This window comes from Ursus maritimus, unplaced genomic scaffold (assembly GCF_017311325.1).
Source record: "Ursus maritimus isolate PB19 unplaced genomic scaffold, ASM1731132v1 scaffold_30, whole genome shotgun sequence".
NCBI classification, from domain to species: Eukaryota; Metazoa; Chordata; class Mammalia; order Carnivora; family Ursidae; genus Ursus; species Ursus maritimus.
Window position 1 is genome coordinate 14563606 of NW_024425564.1, and position 18477 is coordinate 14582082.

At 43.0% G+C, this 18477-nt stretch overlaps 1 protein-coding gene across 2 annotated transcripts in view; it reads left to right on the forward strand.

Moving 5' to 3' along the window:
* The window catches only part of WRNIP1 (WRN helicase interacting protein 1), a 24169-nt gene extending 9732 nt beyond the window's left edge, over nt 1-14437 (forward strand). The window contains exons 4-7 of one of the 2 annotated variants that reach the window (XM_008693059.2): nt 7963-8192; nt 12178-12333; nt 13034-13113; nt 13704-14437. In XM_008693059.2, the coding sequence (XP_008691281.2) occupies nt 7963-8192; nt 12178-12333; nt 13034-13113; nt 13704-13979 (742 nt within the window). In that variant the 3' untranslated portion in view covers nt 13980-14437. The remainder of the gene's footprint in view (nt 1-7962; nt 8193-12177; nt 12334-13033; nt 13114-13703) is intronic. The other variant, XM_040644988.1, reaches the window with a different exon arrangement.
* The last annotated feature ends 4040 nt before the right edge of the window (nt 14438-18477 follow it).

Here is an 18477-nt window from a genome sequence, read left to right on the forward strand (position 1 = left end):
CCCTCTTACCGCCCCCCCTCCCAAAAAAGGCAAAAAGCAAAAACAGCATTCAGCACTTGTTTTTCAGTGAATCCATTATAGAGGCATTGCCCACCTAGCAGGTGGAGTGGCACCACCCAGCTCCTTCCCCAGGTACTACACTCAGCATCTCGCATCAGGCCACCATAGCTTTGGATCCTGTCTGTGAGCATGTGCTTTTTATCTTAATTTATTTTGTGCATCTGTTAGCAAGATGTGTCCTAAGGTCTCAGAAAAGCCTAAGAGAGGTCACTTTTTGGGTCTAAAAAAAAAAAACCTCCATTATTAATTAATGGTAATTGCCTTTTCACTTTATGCCATTTCGGCTTGCAAAAGGTTTCAAGGGAACCCTCTACTTTAGAATAGTGGGGGAAAACCTGTGTCACAACTGGGTGGCTTACAACAATAGACATTTATTCTCTCACAGTTATGGAGACTCTGAGTCTGAAATCTAGCTGTCGGCAGGCCCCATTCCCTCTGAAAGCTCTAGGATAGAGTCTGTCCTTCCTGGCATTCCTTGGCTTGTGGCAGCATCACTCCAATGTCTGCCTCCATCTTCACATGGCTGTCTCTGCGCCTCTGTCTTCTCTTATTGTCTCCTATGAGGACATTTAGGATTAGGGCTTATACTAAATCCAGGATGATCTCACCTTGAAATCCTTACTATGAAATCCTTAAATTCACAGGTTCAGGGATTAGGGTTTAGGTACATCTTTGGAGGCCACTGTTCATCCCACCATTCCCTGCCATGTGTAAGGTATAGTGTAATTGGGGAAGATGTTTGCCGCCATGGGATTAAGCACAAACGGGGCATCATCTGTGAAGTTGATGTTCTCTCTTTTTGGAGAAAGTAGTTTTGTTTTGCATTGTGTTATTTTTAGTCTGGTTTCCTGGAAGCAGCAGAGTTGAGGGCTCTGCTTTGAAGATCTGCAATTCTAGAGAGTATGCTACTCAGTGATTCTCTTCCACATAGGTATCCTTACCTCCTTTTATTAGATGAGGAAACTGAGGCACGGAAAGGTGTAACCGTGTCTTCAAGATCACCCAGCTTGACTGCAGGAGGGCCGGTTTCTGAGCACCTGTGTTTCTAACCACAGGTATACCTCAGATGTAATTTGGGTTTGGTTCTAAACTATTGCAATAGAGGCAAATGAGTTTTTGATTTTCCAGTGAATACAAAAATTATGTTTACACTACACTGTAGTGTGTTAAATACGCAATAGCGTTATGTCTAAAAAATCAATGTGCATACCTTAATTTAAAAATAACTTCACTGCTAAGAATGCTAGCCATCATTTGAACTTTGAGCAAGTCTTAATGTTTTTGCTGGTGGAGGGTCTTGCCTTGATGTTGACGGCTGCTGACTGATCAGGGCTGTGGTTGCTGAAGGTCGAGTGGCTGTGGCAAATTTGTTAAACAACAGTGAAGTTTGCCACATCAATTGACTGTTCTTTTCACAAACAATTTCTCTGTAGCTTATGTTGCTGTCTGATAGCATTATACCCGCAGTGGAACTTCTTTCAAAGTTGGGGTCCATCCTCTCACCCCTGCCTCTGGTTGATCAACTAAGTTACATCATATTCTAAACCTTCTGTTGTCATCTCAACAGTATCCACGGCATCTTCCCCGGGAGTAGGTGCCATCTCTGGAAACCACGGTCTTTGCTCATCCGTAAGAAGGAACTCCTCATCCATTCAAGTGTTATCACAAGATTGCAGCAATTCAGTCACATCTTTAGACTTCACTTCTAATCCTAGTTCTCTTGTTATTTCCACCACATCTGCAGTTACTTCCCGCATTGAAGTCCTGAACCCCTCAAAGTCATCCACAAGGACTGGAATCAGCTTCTCCCAATGTCCATGTTGATATTTTGACCTCTTTCCATGAATCACAAATGTTCTTAATGGCATCCAGAATGGTGAATCCTTTCCAGAAGGTTTTCAATTGACTTTGCCCAGATCCATCAAAGGCTGTAGCCTTACAAGATGTATTTCTTAAATAATAAGACATGAAAGTTGAAATGACTCCTTGATCCATTAGCCACAGAATGGATGTTGTGTTGGCAGGCATAAAGACAACATTAATCTGTTTATATATCTCCGTCATAACTTCAGGATGACCAGATTCTTTGTCAACAAGCAGGAATATTTTGAAAGGAATCTTTTTTTTTTTTTTCTGTGCAGTAGATCTCCACAGTGGGCTTAAAATACTCAGTAAACCATTGTGTCAACAGATGTGCTGTCATCTAGGCTTTGTTCTTCCATGTATGAAGCACAGGCAGAGTAGATTTAGCATAATTCTTAAGGGCCCTGGGATTTTCAGAATGATAAAGGAGCATTGGCTTCAGCTGCACTGGCCCCCTACCGGGAGAGTCAGACCACCCTGGCTTTGAAGGCAGGCTTTGGCTTCTCCTCTCTAGCCATGAAAGTCCTAGATGGTATCTTCTTCTAATAGAAGACTGTTTGGTCTACACTGAAAATACATTGTTTAGTGCAGTCACCTTCATTAGTGATCTTGGCTAGATCTTCTGGATAATTTGCTGCAGCTTCTACATCAGGACTTGCTGCTTCAACTTGCACTTTGATGTCACGGAGATGTCTTCTTGCCTGAAAGCTCATGAACCAACCTCTCTACTAGCTTCAGACTTTCCTTCCGCAGCTTCCCCACTTCTCTCAGCCTTCACAGAATTGAAGAGAGTTTCCTTTGCATTCTTAACCAGGCTGTTTGGTGCAAGAGGCCTAGCTTTTGGCTTGGCTTGGCTTTCATTGTGCCTTCTTCACTAAGCATAATCATTTCCAGTTTTTAAAATGAGAGACATGCAACTCTTCTTTTTATTTGAACATTGAGAGGCCATTGTAGGGTTATTAATTGGCCTGATTTCAATATTGTGTGTCTCAGGGAATAGAGGAACCTGAGGAGAGGGAGACAGGAAAGGTTGGTTGGTGAAGCAGTCAGAACACAAATATTTATCAAGCGATAAAAGTTCTCCGTCTTATGTGGGTGTGGTTTGTGGTGCCCCAAAACAATTAGAATAGTAACATCAAAGATCACTGATCATAGTTCATCATAACAAATAATAATGAAAAGTTTGAAAATTTCAAGGATTACCAAAATGTGACCTAGAGACACAAAATGAGCAAATGCTATTGGAAAAATGGCACCAATAGATTTGCTCAGTGCAGGCTTGCCACAGACCTTCACTTTGTAAAAAACGTAGTGTCTGTGAAGTGCAAGAAAACGAAGCAAGCTAAGGGAGATGTGCCTGTACTCAGTTTAGAAGGGATCTAGGTACCAAGTTAAGCAAGTTACTTGCTTTCACTTAGAACCAAGTTAAAAGGCTACTGGTGATTATTAACATTTGGATCTTTCTCTGTGTTTCTTTGTGTTAAGGACAATACTTTTAATTTGTAAAGGATTAGGAACAAAAGATTCCCATCTATAATTTAGCAGTGTTGCCTTTTAACCACATCTACACATCACATTTACCAGGAATACATTTTAAAAATATAGTTGACCCCTGAACAATATGGGTTGGAACTACATGGGTCCACTTATACACAGATTTCTTACAGAACAGTACTGTAAATGGATTTTCTCTTCTTTATGATTTTCTTGATAACCGTTTCTTTAGCTTATTTTATTGTTAAGATTATAGCATGTAATACTGATAACATATATAATATGTGTTAATTGACTTTTTGTTACTGGTAAGGTTTCTGTCAACAGTAGGCTACTGGTAGTTACATTTTAGGGGAAATCAGAAGTTCTACATGAATTTTCGACTGTGTTGGGGGTCATTGCCCCTAACCCCTACATTGTTGAAGGGTCAGCTTTACATGTGCCCAGAGTCTGTCCCTGGAGATTTTAGAGTCAGTAAATCTGTGATTAGAAATACACATCTTTATTTTAGGATAGTTCTATATAATCTGATACACATCTCTGGTTGAGGACCCCTGTTAAGCAGTTTTTACATTGACCATGGAATGTTCCTTTTTTTTAGTGAAAGAAATTCACAGAGTATAGTTTTGTAATTTATGGAGAGAGAGTTTAATTGAGCCATACATATTTTTTTGTTCTGTCATGAAATAACAGGTACGTTTTCACTTATTTTCACTCCTCTTCCAGTGTAAACAGCTCACAATCTAAAAAGAGTTCTCCAAATCCCAGTATCATCCACCACAAAAACAGTGTGCAGAAAGATTCAGGCCCTTGGAAATAAAAAGGAAAGGAGGAAGTTGTCTTTACAGCATGCTTGCCATATTCCTGCTAAGACCAGAGCTTTCCTTCTCAGTTAGAGAATTGAGGCTAAGTCTTAAATTTCTACATTTGTCAACTGGGAATATGATCTTTTCTGATGCACTTATTTTAACCATTTTTTATAAGTTTATGCTTACATTTTAAAATAATGTCTCTGGACTAGGAGCACTCTTCCAAGATAATTTGTGCAATAGTTACTGTTTGCTAAGGAGTTTTGCAAATATCAATATAATATTCCTTATTTCATTGTTCTGGCGTGAGCAACTCGTGCTCCCTCTTCCAAGATCTCAAGATATTTTAACACATTTTATTACTTTTCAGAACCAAGGTAGTGTAAACTGGGGTTCAGGATATATTGGAGGATAGGTAGAACCTTTTGAACATCCTGTACAGTGTTCTTAATAGCAAAATTCCATTTGGTAAATTGCTTGTGTGACCATTGTGAGTGCCGTCAGCAGTCACCTTTTATTAGTTGAACAGTGTTGCTGACAGATTCATTTGTGTTTAAAAATACTTACTCATTTTGGATGGGGGTGAAATTTGGAATGTGGATCATGTCAAGGGGAAGGAAGAATGGAACAGTGTGAACTTGGATGAAAGCTCTCAGCTCTGGTATTACTGTGGCAGCTCTCCCACTCCCTGTGCCTCCAAACCTGATTAAAAAGGGTAACGGTAGAATAATTCGGTCTTTGGTTAAGAGTTTAAAAATTGAAGGAAAGATCCTATTTTCCCAGCCACATAAAATACCCATTTAAAGGCCTGTTTACATTGTGCAGTTTATAAATCTATGGCGCAGTCTGCTAGTTGGCTTCTCTATAATTAAGGCCTGCTTGCTGACCTTGTATGAGGACCAGTGGAAATGAGGCCATCGAGTCAATGCTAGGGTGTATAAGGATACCTGCTTTTTTCTGTCCCCAAAGCACTTCATGCTGCTAAATATATGCAATAGACAAATTCATAGAAAGGGGATATATACCAAAATACTAACTTTAAGGTAGTACAGCAATAGGTAATTTTTGCCCCTTTGTGTCTGTTTTTCAAATTTTATATAATGTGCATTTTGTTTAAAAAAAGTAATATTCAGAGTTCTGAGTATTATTTGTTAAGGATACAAACTACATATAGTATGATCCAAATTTTGTTTTAAAAATTAGATGTGAGGTTGATGGTTGCATGGGTGGTTGGATCATAAAGGAAATTCAACAAATGACCTAGTAGCTATTGTTATCTTTAGGTGGCACAGAAAGGGATTTTTTTTTGTTTTTTTAATGTTTTCCCATATGTTATAATTTTAAAAAAATAAACATTTCACTCTGAGATTGTGGGGAGAATTGAAATTAGTCCATTCGTTGTGCTGATATTGAATGCCTGTTCTCTCCCAGACACTGGGGATGTAAAAAAGGAATAAAATGTAATTCCTATCCTTGAGGCCCCAACATTTAGTGGGGATAGAGAGATGACAAATGTGATCAACAAATGGCCCCACTCCCGGAGATGGCTCAGTTAGGATTGATTAGGGCTCCTGCTTTACTCCTTTTTTCTTCCTGCAAATGATCTTGTAGGCTCTTTGTTGCTAGGAAGCTTTCCAAGGAAATGGAACGCTTTGCTTTTATTAGTTCTGGGACTGAACTGAGGTGTTCAGGCAATTTTGGTTTTCGCTACCCACCTCCACCCCCCCCATACACACATGTGTGCACACACATGCACACACTCAGAGATAACGTGCCATAGCCAAGCCCCAGGAGTGGCCTTCCCTTTCAGGCACATCGGTTGCTACTGCACTCCCTCTGACGTTAGTCCCTCCTAACACATTTTCTTGAGTCTGTGTTGTCTTTTTTTCCAGATCATCTAGAATCTGCTAAACAATATCTGTCTGAGAAATGCTTCCTCGGCTCTACAAAGTGCCAGTGATGTGGGCTTGGTGTATGTTTTGAGTATCTAGTCAGGAAGAGAGGAGAATGGGCTTCTAAACTGTAACCACGGTTCTTGGGGCCCAGGCAGCTGTCAGGAGGAGTGTGATGAGAGAGTCATTCATTATCAAGCTAAGACAAAACAGGTGCCTTATGTGTAGTGCTAGATGAGAAACTGGAAGTCTTGGCTTTGGTAAATAAGGGATGGGATGAGGCAGTCTTTAAGATGTTAGAAACAAGGGACACCTGGGTGGCTTAGTCAGTTAAGCCTCTGCCTTCAGCTCAGGTCATGATCTCAGGGTCTTAGGATCAAGCCCCGCATCGGGCTCAGCCAGAAGTCTGTTTCTCCATCTCCCTCTGCCACCCCCCCCCACCTTCTTGTGCTCACTCTTTCTCTATCTCAAATAAATAAAATCTTTATTAAAAAAAAAAAGATGTTAGAAACAAAGCTATTAGTGAATAAAATGCAAATTGGTGTTATTCAAGCTATTCACTAAAGCAAAGTAGTAGGTGGGTATATGGCATGGAATTATGCAGAGACCTTCATAGACAGGCTGGGTCCCCTTCAGGGACTGGACCCCCACCACTCTGCCTTGGCCCAACCCAGTTGGTGCCTGTGCTTTGTTTTCTAGGTAGCTGATTTGAACAGTCCTAATCAGCTTATTAATTACTAGAGACATTTTCAGCTGAAGGTTGGCAATGACATGGTGAGCTGTAACTTTGAAAAATTATATTTTGCTTTGCAAATGTGCTGCTAGCAGCTAGATAAGAATTAGTAAGACCCCTCTAAGTAACTAAATATGTGAGATATTTTGTCTAACTAGACTAGAAATAGAAAAAATTGCTGAATTAGACTTGAGAACCAATCCTAATTAGACTTTTATAAAGGTCCACCTTTGGAAATGTGATGGTAGGTGACTTATCTCAGGTCCTACAGCCTAGTTCTGTCAGAGTCTTCTGATGGGTACCCAGGCTAGTGACCGCTCCGCTACTCTGTTCAGGCTTTATGTGATTAGTACCCTCTTGGAGGCACGCCTCAAGCCAAAATCCCAGAGGCTTGCTTCTAGGCCCTGCTGTGTCCAGAGTAACTGGAGACCCGCATTGTTTGTAAAATGAGGAACTTGAACTGCATGATGCGATCCTGGCCCTTCCCTATTTGGGAAGTGGGCTGAGCATACCTGTCTCATCAGGATGTGCACTGTGTTTGAAGTATGTTTTCTGTATACTATAATGAAGTCCTAGTGTTTCTGTAGTTTTTGCTCTTTTGTAGGATAGAACCGGAGAAGCCACGTATCTTTCCATGTCTCCTTCACGCACGCTTATGTGTGTGTGCTTGTATAGTAAAATAATCTCATGACTCAGGGTCAAGTCAGTTCCCAGTCTTTTTTTTTTTTTTTTTAAAGATTTTATTTATTTATTCAACAGAGATAGAGACAGCCAGCGAGAGAGGGAACACAAGCAGGGGGAGTGGGAGAGGAAGAAGCAGGCTCCTAGCGGAGGAGCCTGATGTGGGGCTCGATCCCAGAATGCCGGGATCACGCCCTGAGCCGAAGGCAGACGCTAAACCGCTGTGCCACCCAGGCGCCCCGAAGTCAGTTCCCAGTCTTGATAATGCTTAACCACGTTGACAACATGAGTTAGGGGAAAAGGGCAGAAGCCTTGAACCTACGGTAGCTTTTTAGTGACCTTGCTCAGACAGAGCTCTTCTGTAAGAAGTGCTACAGAAGAGAAGTGCCAAGCGTGAAAGTGATGGTGACTAACCCTGTTTGTGTTGCAGGCCATCTGTGTTCATAGAGGATAAAGCAGTAGACACTCTGGCTTATCTTAGCGACGGGGATGCCCGAGCTGGATTGAATGGACTGCAGCTGGCAGTGCTGGCCAGGTTAAGCTCTAGGAAGATGTTCTGTAAGAAAAGTGGGCAAACCTATTCTCCCAGTAGAGTTCTGATCACTGAAAATGATGTGAAGGAAGGTCTCCAGCAATCTCATATTTTATATGACCGAGCAGGTAAGTAACCGAAGGTGAACAGAGGGGAACTTTACTATGTTGTTGTTTACACACCCCCACCCAGGCTTCTGACTTTCAGCTGAGTTCAGAGCACGAATTTGATTCTCAGTTGAATCTCCATGTTGGTAATTGAATTAAGCCTCCAGCTCAGGGCCTGATTTCAAAGATCTAGCTTCCTGGTCGATCTTTCTCGTGAGAGGCACAGAGCAGAAGCTATCCTGGTGAGAATCGAGAGGCGTTTTCGTGCTTAAAATTGCAGGCTTCAGACTTGTCTTGTAAGGTAGGTAGGTGTTTTTTCCATTACTCTCTGGTAGTGCCTTTTAAGACACACACAGTTCGGAAAGCCCTGCACTCACAGTTGGCAGTGATCTTTGTGATCATTTACATCGGTAATGACAAGACTTCTGCAGTAAGTGACTTATTTCTATTAGTTTAATGAGAACTAAAGTCCATAATTTCTAGAGTCCCAACAAAACATGAAGTTTGTGTGGATCTTGATGTTTTTGGTTATAATAGCTTTTTAAAAAATTAATTTTGCTGTGTACACTTATCTGTTTTTGTAGAACTGCATTTACAGATAACAGATTTGAAACAAGCTCTTATTAGATCCGTGACCTGGCAACATTAAATGTCATAAGCACAGCACAGCTGTATCTTTTTATAAAAGGAATTTTTATAAAATGAAGATTAGCGTGTGGTAGCTTAGGTGGGGACTCTGGGGCTTGAGTATTTGTGTGATTCTGGATAGAGTCATATTGCAGTAACTGGAATAATTTCCACACCTTTAAAAGCTATGCCAGAAAAGGAAGCTGATCGTTGAACATTCCAGATATCACATAGGCAGTACCTTGTCTACCATATTCTGAAATGCTTTTGATGATGGAGAATACTTCTTACTGGTTAGCGAAGGGGGGTGGAGAAGCTAAAGAATGACTTTGGGTTCTAGGCACTGCCTCCTGATGAGTTGAACAGAACACTGTGTGACCTTGGGGAAGTGGCAGAAGCTCTTCAGCCTTAGTGTGCCACAACTGGGAGCTGGGTGGGTGGAGGGTGCTAATAAGTACTACGGACACATTAGTGGCATTTAACAAACAGTCCTGTCGCCTTCCTGATGTGAATGTGCCTCTCGGCAGGACCTCTCCTAGCACAGCCCAGAGATCCCAGGTGGCCAGCTATCTGTGCTCCTCAATGTCATAGGAATGCTGGGATAGTCTGAAAAGTAAAGGATTTTGGACATAGAACTTTGCTTTTCTTTTGGCCAAATACAAGAATGGAGGATATGAACAAAATTTAAAATTTTAAGAGGTAAAAAATACTCCCACGTGCTGGACTCTCCATTGTTTCTGGGTGTCCAGCAACAGGTATCTCTCTCCTTTGTGCGTGTCCTAAAGGAAATTCTTCGTTTTGACTAGATGAACTGAAACTGCTTTCATATTTTATCAAATTGTCATTTAAAAATTGAAAGCCTACCATTTAACATAACATTAGGTAACATTGAATATTTGAGTATTTTATATACATTGTCCTTTTTTTTAATTCTCAAAATAACCTTAGGAGATAGTTGTTAATATTATCTCCATTGTACAGATAAAAAGCTTGCCTTAGTTCACAAAGCAAGTGGTAAAACTTATTCTCAACCCCAGGTATAAGACCGGTTCCTAGGACTGTGTCCTTCCCCACTGTTGGTGCTGCCTCCACGCCAGCCCCGGCCTGAGGTCACCAGTTTCCCACTCGAGCGTGTTCACTCACACACGGTAACACTCACGTGAGTACACTCACAGACACCAGTACGCACACAGCGGACGTCAGACATGTCTAATACTAGGGCTTCTACCTCTCGAGGCTCACATTCCATCCAGGGAGCCATGCATAGTGGGGATCACTTTCTCTATAGCTTTGCGCTGCCCCAGGAAGAGCTGGGGACAGTGGAGGCTGCCTGGGGTCAGGCCTTGAGAACCCACACATTCTACAAATCTTAACACTTACTGTGGCTATGCGCCGCTTCCCCCCCGGATCTGTAGACACTCATAAATACAGTTCAAATCCTAGGGAATTGTTCTTCCAAGCTGTGTTCCATAAATAGGGGTGATAGAAGCATTGCCCTGGAAACCTGCTAGCTTATAGTCCTGGGCCTTTTTATAACTCTGGTGAGACAAAAATCCCCAGCCCCGAAATTTTAATTATTTCTTTTAATGTCATCTAATGTATAGTTATCCACTTGTAGGATCCAGTCAGTAGCTCATGTATTTCTGTATCAGAGTGAAGAAATTTCTAAATGAGAGCAGGTTCTCTGCCTTGCGTTGAGGTCAGGGTTCTACATAAATAGTGTGAAATTTTAGGTTAAAAAAACATCATATGATCAAAGCAAAAATGGCAGCTAACACAGAGCAACAGCGAACACTCACATGTTTCTGTAGTGCTTACTCCATACCAGGCATACGTTATTTAAGACTCACAGTCCTAAGAGCCAGCTAGTCTTTAACTCCCATTGTACAAGTGAGCTGCCCGAGGTGTACAGAGGATCAGTAACATGTTCTTGGTCACGTGGCTAAGAAGTTTGGCTTTAGAGCCCATGCTCTTCACTGTTATTTGCCCCTCAGCGTCAACCTGCAGTGAGGGTATGAGACAGTAATGTTTGTCTCACGGAGATTCGTTGCCACCTCCTTGCTGACGTTTCATGGAAAGTGGAGTGGAAGTGGCTTCTTTCATCTCCCACATATCTACGAGGTGGCCAGGCCTGTGAGTGGGGCCTGGACCTTGTGGATTTCACCCGGAACCCTTTCCCAGCCAGCCTCTGTGACATTGTGACTTAGCTAGGAAGCCTGGAGATAGATGACAAGTCCGTTTGTCCACAGGAATCTGCCGGCTGGACTGAAAACCACTGATCCACCCTCTTCCTGAACAGGAGGTGCTCAGACCCCTGGGTCTTTCCTCCCTGGCAGGCCAACATCTTGTCTCATGCTGTCTTCAGATGAAGGCCAAGGATGGTCTTACCAGCATGGTCAGCTGCTGGGACTTGCTCCTGGGGCCCAAATGCTGTGCAAAGCAGATCATGGTCTCTCTGTCCACCTTGGTGCTTCCCTGGAAGGACTAAGCAAATAAGAACAACTCCCCTGTTTTCTTTCATGAAGAAACTATTCTCTCCTCAAACTTAGGGAAGAGTTGGTGGTCAGCAAATCGTGAAATTTCTCTTCTTAAATGTTTTTTTAAAGCACATTTCACTGATTTTTTTCATGTGGATCCTGGGTAGAAAGTTGGGGGGAGACCCAAGTGGTGAGAGAGGGGTTACAGTGCTTTCAAGGTGAGAGCTATTAGTCCAGGTGTCAGCCCTTCTGGGATCCTGCCGCACAGACGTCCCCACACCAGATTTAAGTGACCGCAGCCTTCAGATCCCAGAACGGCAGCTGGAAAGGACACTGAGGAACAAATGGGCTGTCTGTAACAGCTGTCCTTGTCATTAACATTAACATTAACATAACATTATTAACTCTCCATCCTCATGGCTACAACCAGGCCCAGGGACAGTTTTCCTCAAAATGACAGTGGGGGCACATGGAAACGGATCATCAGATCAGTCCTTTCCACCTCTTGGCTATGGCAGTCCACTGAGGTCCAGGAGAACCAGCTCTCCACGTGAGGCTCCCCTTGCCCCCCACCCCGCCCGGGTCTTTGCTCATGTTCAGCACGGGCAGCACAGGTGCTCCAGCAGCCTCCCGCTCTGAGGCTGACCAGGTTACTAGACAGGCCCACGGGCCCCACGGGGAGCTGCTCGGGTCTGCTCCAGCATCCCGCACCCGTGACATTGTGCCCTCCCGCTGAGCAGCTTGAGGACAGCGGTCCAGCCGCACTCTCCCCAGGTTTCTCTAGGTCCCTTATTCAGGCTTCCTTAAAGTGAACCAAACCTATGGCTTAGATGACCCTCCTGTGAGCTCTGTAGATTCCCTCTTCTGCCCATAATTGAGCACGTGCTTTTTGTGGTATCTAGGAGAAGAGCATTACAACTGCATCTCTGCGCTTCATAAGTCAATGCGGGGCTCAGACCAGAGTGCCTCCCTCTACTGGCTCGCGCGCATGCTCGAAGGAGGAGAGGACCCACTGTATGTGGCAAGGAGGCTGGTGAGGTTTGCCAGTGAGGACATAGGTGAGTGTTCTGGGAAGGACGCAGAGGTGTCCACAGAGGGTGGGGTTGCGTGCTGTGGCGGGGCAGGAATGCTACTGCTTTGGGACCTAGGAATTTCTTGGTACCGTGTGGACAGGTAAGGAAAAGAGAAGAAGACAAGTATGAGCTCACTGGTTTATTTCTTGGCATTGTGTGTGTGCTTTTGAGTGGTTGTATTCCTGAAGTCATCGTTATCTGTTTCTTCAGGAGTGCTTTTCCTAGCATGGGTATTGAAATAAAAGAAATACTTTAAATGCTTTGCAGTCACATATTCAGGTTTCATTGGACAGCTCTTGAAATAGAAGTGGAAGATTCTGGACACTGTGTAAAGAAAAACATTAGAAAAACATTTCTTTGGTGTAGTAAATGTTGTTTTTAATGTGTCTGTCCTTGTGACTGTCTGCATGGCCTTTGCGCCTCCTGTTTGTCATTCATACTCTCGTATTTTTCCTACTAGATGTAGTTTTTATCCATGAGGAAACAATTCTTGACACTACTCAGTAAATATTTCTCAAAAAAGCTAATGAGATCAGAGAAGAGTCCATTTTGCTAAATGGGATTTTTCTGGTCAGTAACATCTACAGGCAGTGGTGATCTCTGGTCGCAGCAGCTCGTAGACAGGTCTGGGTGGGAGTGTGCATTATGACTTAAACTTTCCTTTGTCTTTCCGTGTGTGTGACAGGTCTGGCAGACCCTTCTGCATTAACACAAGCAGTTGCTGCCTACCAAGGCTGTCATTTTATAGGCATGCCCGAATGTGAGGTAAAGTAATCAGCTCAGTTCTTTGCAAATCAGTTCCTTTCTCTTGTGCTGTGTCCCTTTGTGGATTTGAACACATGTCCTGCCATCACCTTTATAATGTACGGGCCTACCAAACAAGCTGCTTGGCTTTTTAACTCCCATTTTAGAAGCTTAGACTCTCTCTAGAGGGGAGACCTTAGGCATCAACAAGGCCATGTTTTGAAACTTTACTAGTTGTGGTTTCAGAGGAAGTGCTCAGCCTTTCTTGGGGGCAGAAGTATTGAAAGCCCTGAACAGGAAGTTTCTGTAAGTTCACCCAAAAACAGAGCAGCTTCATATTTATGTTTTATATGTTGGGGTTTTAAGAAAGAATTCATTTGATAAAAGTTCTTCTGTTTAAAAAAAAAAAAAAAGTAAATCATTGGTCTGGTTCAACCTCTTGCCTCCTGTAGGAATTTCTTCTCTCCATCACAAGTGGTTATCTTGACTGTAGGCAAAAAAAGGGGATAATAAAAGCATAGTGGGAATCTTTTCAGAATTAGAGATGTCATAAAATATTCTGCAGGACAGAAACTTCCTGGCACCTTCATAATGTTTCCTTTTTGTCCTAGGTGCTTCTGGCCCAGTGTGTGGTCTATTTTGCCAGAGCCCCGAAGTCCATTGAGGTGTACAGCGCCTACAACAACGTCAAAGCATGCCTGCGAAACCACCAGGGGCCCCTGCCCCCCGTCCCGCTGCACCTGAGGAACGCGCCCACCAGGCTGATGAAGGATTTGGGCTACGGCAAGGGCTACAAGTACAACCCCATGTACAGCGAGCCTGTGGATCAAGAATACCTGCCGGAGGAATTGAGAGGAGTCGATTTCTTTAAGCAAAGGCGATGCTGACTCTCGTAGGCTTTGACAGCAGAGGGATATGTCTGTTTTGTAAGGAGAGCAAGAGTAACTGAATCGTGAAGTCGGTTGCCCAGTGGAAGTTAAAGAGACCAACATTTTGTGCCAGAAATGTCCGAGTTCCTTAGGTGGAGGCACATGTACTTCAGCTAAATGTGTAACATTGAAATTGTGTTCATTTGCACTCTGTGCAATGGTTATGCTTATGAAAATATCTGGCAGCTTTGTGCAATGAATTAATGTTATAAGGAATTATCTATTTTGTCATAGTATTTAAGTCATAATGTCATTTCAGAATTCAGTTCTGTAGGATTTTTTTTCTTTAAAAGATGTATATTCAGGGTAGTTTGAATTGGTAAAAAAAATGTAATTGTGATTTAATACTGCATAGTGTTTTGGGTATTTTTTTTATATGCAAAGGTCTTATGAGCCAATAAAACTATTTCAAAGTACTCTTCAATTCTGTCACGTCTTTCCTACCTGGAATCCTAGCTACCAACATCTGTCACCGTCACATGTTGGCAGGTAAATGCTGTGAAAGAAAAATGCCCATAGGTGAGAAGGTTGGAAAGCTTAGTGAGAAGTCTGTAATCTTTGTAAAAATCCATTTTGATTTTTAAAGGAATACATAGAGTTAAAATGGCTTATGAAAGAATCCAGTAGTCTGTTCATTCCTCCAGTTTCTTCTTGCAGCTCTGTTTCTAAATGATACACTCCTGTTTTACTTTTGTGATTCCTAAACAAATACACACACAGCTTCATTTCTTTTGCAGCTACTGCTAATTCTTTCAAAACTACTTAATAGTCATCCACAAGGATGGTCCCATCAAGTAATCTGTCAGTTCTGTCGTGTGTGTGTGTCCGTCTCCCCCCCCGCCCCCGGCCTGGTGTGATCCCTCCAGGAACCTACTTCCTCTGTCGGAATGCTGCACAGCTAGAGCCCTGGGACTCCTCTGCCTTTCTCCTACATGAGGAGTCCTGTTTTCTCCATAGTGTACCCTGCTGTCTTGGTTTATTCCATCATTTCTGTACAAGACATGCTTTGCTAGTTTTACCAGGCTGGAGTGACAGTGACATCACACTCAGCGGGCCTGGTGTGCAAACTCCCCTCCTGAGTCTGGACATCTCCTTTGTATCTGCCTCGAATGTTCTTTTTGCAGGGTCTGATGCTTTCCTTTTTCTCCTGAGGGGATCCACATGCTTTAGGAGCTTTATGGAACAAGGATGCATGGGAAGCAAAATATTTTTAAATTTTGAGTCTGAAAATGCTTTTTATTTTACTTTCAGACTTACCTGATAGTTTGGGAATAAAGTCTAGGTTGGAAATTATTTGTCAGTTGTCTTCCTCTTTCCCATGTTGCTGTGGAGAAATTTGAAGACATTCTGATTTGTGATCTCAGCAAGTTGATAAAATCTCTGTTTGTTCCTAGTGTTTGAAAAGCTCACAGTGATTTTACCAGGTGCTTGGTGGACCCTTTCAGTCTAGAAATTCATGTCTTTCAGTTCTGGGAAAGTTTCTTTCTTTATTCATTTAATAAGTATTGGGTACTTGCCTCATGCTAAGCACTCTTGTTGGGAACACATCAGTGAAGAAAAAAGAACATCCTGTGCTCATGAAAAAGATTGTATGAAAAATTATATTTTAATATGTCTGCTGAGTGCTGTGGAGGAAATAGGGAACCAAGCTAGAAAGGGCGGGAAGATGTCATGATTTTATTTGGAGTGGCCAAATAGACCCATCAAGAAGGGAATATCTGAGTCAAGAATTAAAGGAAGTGATTATGCCATTCAAAGATATGGAAGATCATTCCAGGCAGAGGGAACAGCAAGTACAAAGGCCCTGAAGAAGGAAGGTGCGTGGCTGGCTCATTGCTATGAAGGAGGTGAGTCTAATTGCAACGGAGGGAAGGAAGTAGTGGAAGTTGAGGAGATGATGGGGGTTTGGATTAATGTGGGACTTCACCAGTCCTGGGAAAGACTGGTTTTTACTCAAGGATTCTAGCAAAGGAGTGTCACAGTGGCACATCCATTTGTAAGCATAGCCTTTGCTGCATTGTTGAGGGAAGGCAGAACAAAGCAAGAAGAGGGGAAATCAGAATTTGCAGCACCCTAGTGGAGGAGGTGACAGGATTGGTGGGAGGAGGCATGGGGAAGAGCAGTGTGATTAGGAATGTGCTTGAAGGGAGAGTGCATTTTCCTCACCTCCATTTTCTCGGAGGTTGGCCCTCTTGAACTGGTCTCTGTCTATGTCTTCCCTTCTTATTTCTCATCCTTTTGTCTTTTTGCTCTACATTCTGGGAGATTCCTCAACTTTATTTTCATCCCTTCATTTTTACCATCATCACATTTTAAATTTCCAAGAGCTCATTTTCAGTGTTCCCCTTTTTTTGGAGTAGCCTGTGTTTATTTGCTTACTCATTTGTGTGATGACTGCTTATCTCCCTAAGGATATTAAATTTTGTTTTATTTTCTCCCTACATACTCTCTTCCATGTTGTTTTCTGTTCGTTTTGGTCTCCGTCTTTCAGACCGAAAGCTCTGAGCTCTTGGCAGGAGTGGACTTTGATCCTTGCCGAGCCATTTGTTGGAAATCCTTGAAGTCTTCATCTTTAGGCTGGTTAGAGTCCCAGAGAAATTTCTCTTCTCCCGCTGGTGGGTCAAGTTTGGCTCCCTGTGTTCTGGGTGCTATATAGGTGGTTGTCATACAGTAGTCAGTGTGCCTATGTCCCCTTGATCTCTGAATGTGAATCAGTAGCCTGGCCCCCAGCTCTATCTGGGGTCTAGTTCAGAGATTCCGCAATCGCCAGGAATGGGAGAGCATACCTGCTACTGGCCAAGCCTTTGAGACATCTGCCACATGAATCAGGTGGGTTCTTGCCTTTCCCCACTGGGATCTGCCGAGTCAGTTACCACTTGCCCATCATCTTCCCAACCTCCAACATCGTGTTTCCATTGTCACTTGTTCTCCGCCATTTTAAGGGTTGATGACTTTTAAATATTACTGTAGTTGGGGGGGGGGAGTGGGGATCCTTGAGAGAGAAAAAAATTAGATGTGGGTTCAATCCATCATCTTCATGGGTATTTTGGATATTTAATTTAATAAAGATATTTACAGCTCACAACCACAGGAAGCAAGACCCGAGGAGGCAAGGGGAGGGAGCTGAGGAGAAATGCTAGGACCGCCTTCTGACCAGGACCATGGCAGTAAATAGAGGCAGAAGAGCTCAGCAGCTACTGTACGTCCTAACAGAAATAGGGGAGCAAAAGGTGGGAAAAGGAAATAAATAGACTGACCTTTCTTCTGCCTTCTGATCTCTTGCTGGTGCCTCCCATTAGCAGAACCCACCACTTGGAAGTTTCCCTGGTTAAGAAGCAGCACAAGAAGGATGGAGAGTCGATTTAAAAGAATAAGTAATGAACACTTAGAATGGACAGATCTCTGAAATAAGAGATACAACTACTGTATTTAAAAAGAAAATTCTGCATGATTATATATCATTGAGAACCAGAGAGAATAGTTTGAAAAACTAATAATGGAGTCCAGGAAAACGGTCCAATAACAATACATGAAAATTATTACATGCTGGACGATAAACTGTAATCAGAAAATATACCAAGAAAAATGTCGTGTTTTCAGTCACAGCCTGGGATTAGACCTTAGTCTCTGAGAAGCAGGACTGGAGTGAAGAAACTGCCATACTACTGAGACAGAGAAAAGTTGAACAAAGGAGAGGCAAGCCATATTCCAGAACATAATTTTATTATAAATTTAACTTATAATCACTCCTTAAACTTGTTTTCATATTCCACCGTGCTTGGCATTTAGAATGTGATCAGTACATATTTGTGGAATGATAAGAGTGAATAAATAAACTGGCCGAGCTATTTCTGTAGAGGTCTTCGACTAGAGGTCTGTCCTTGATACCTGCGTCCACCAGGAGTCAGCCTTCCGCTGTGACAGATGAGCCAACGTTTCCGACGTCCTCCCAGCTCTCCCCCAGGACCGGTGGCCGCCCTTGGCCAAGGCTGGGCTCACTATTTGAGATTAGCCTCGTACACTAATACACAGGTTTTAAAAGAACGTATTTGTTCGATTATAAAAGTAGCAAGTGATCATTGCAAGAAAGGTACAGGAGGGGAGACAGCCAAACACACAGAGAATAATAAAAATCAACTTTAATCTTTCCTCAGCGATAAGCAGTGTGAACGTGTCCGGGTACTTTTCCAGCAAGTGCGCGTGCGCGTTGCTTGTGTGTGAACACTGGAAGAGTACGTCATCTGCTCTGCAGCTTGCCGTTCTCACCTCGCCACACGACTTTTCACACCCCGAAATTAGTGTCTTAGCGTCTACTTTCAATGGCCGCCTGCAGAGCCACCGGGGGGCCACACATGGCAGGTGCCGCACGACACCGGCTGTGCAGTCCCCACGGGCTATGACACGGTGGGCGCCTCCGAACGGGATTTAGTAACACCTCCCCCCCCCCCCCCCCCCC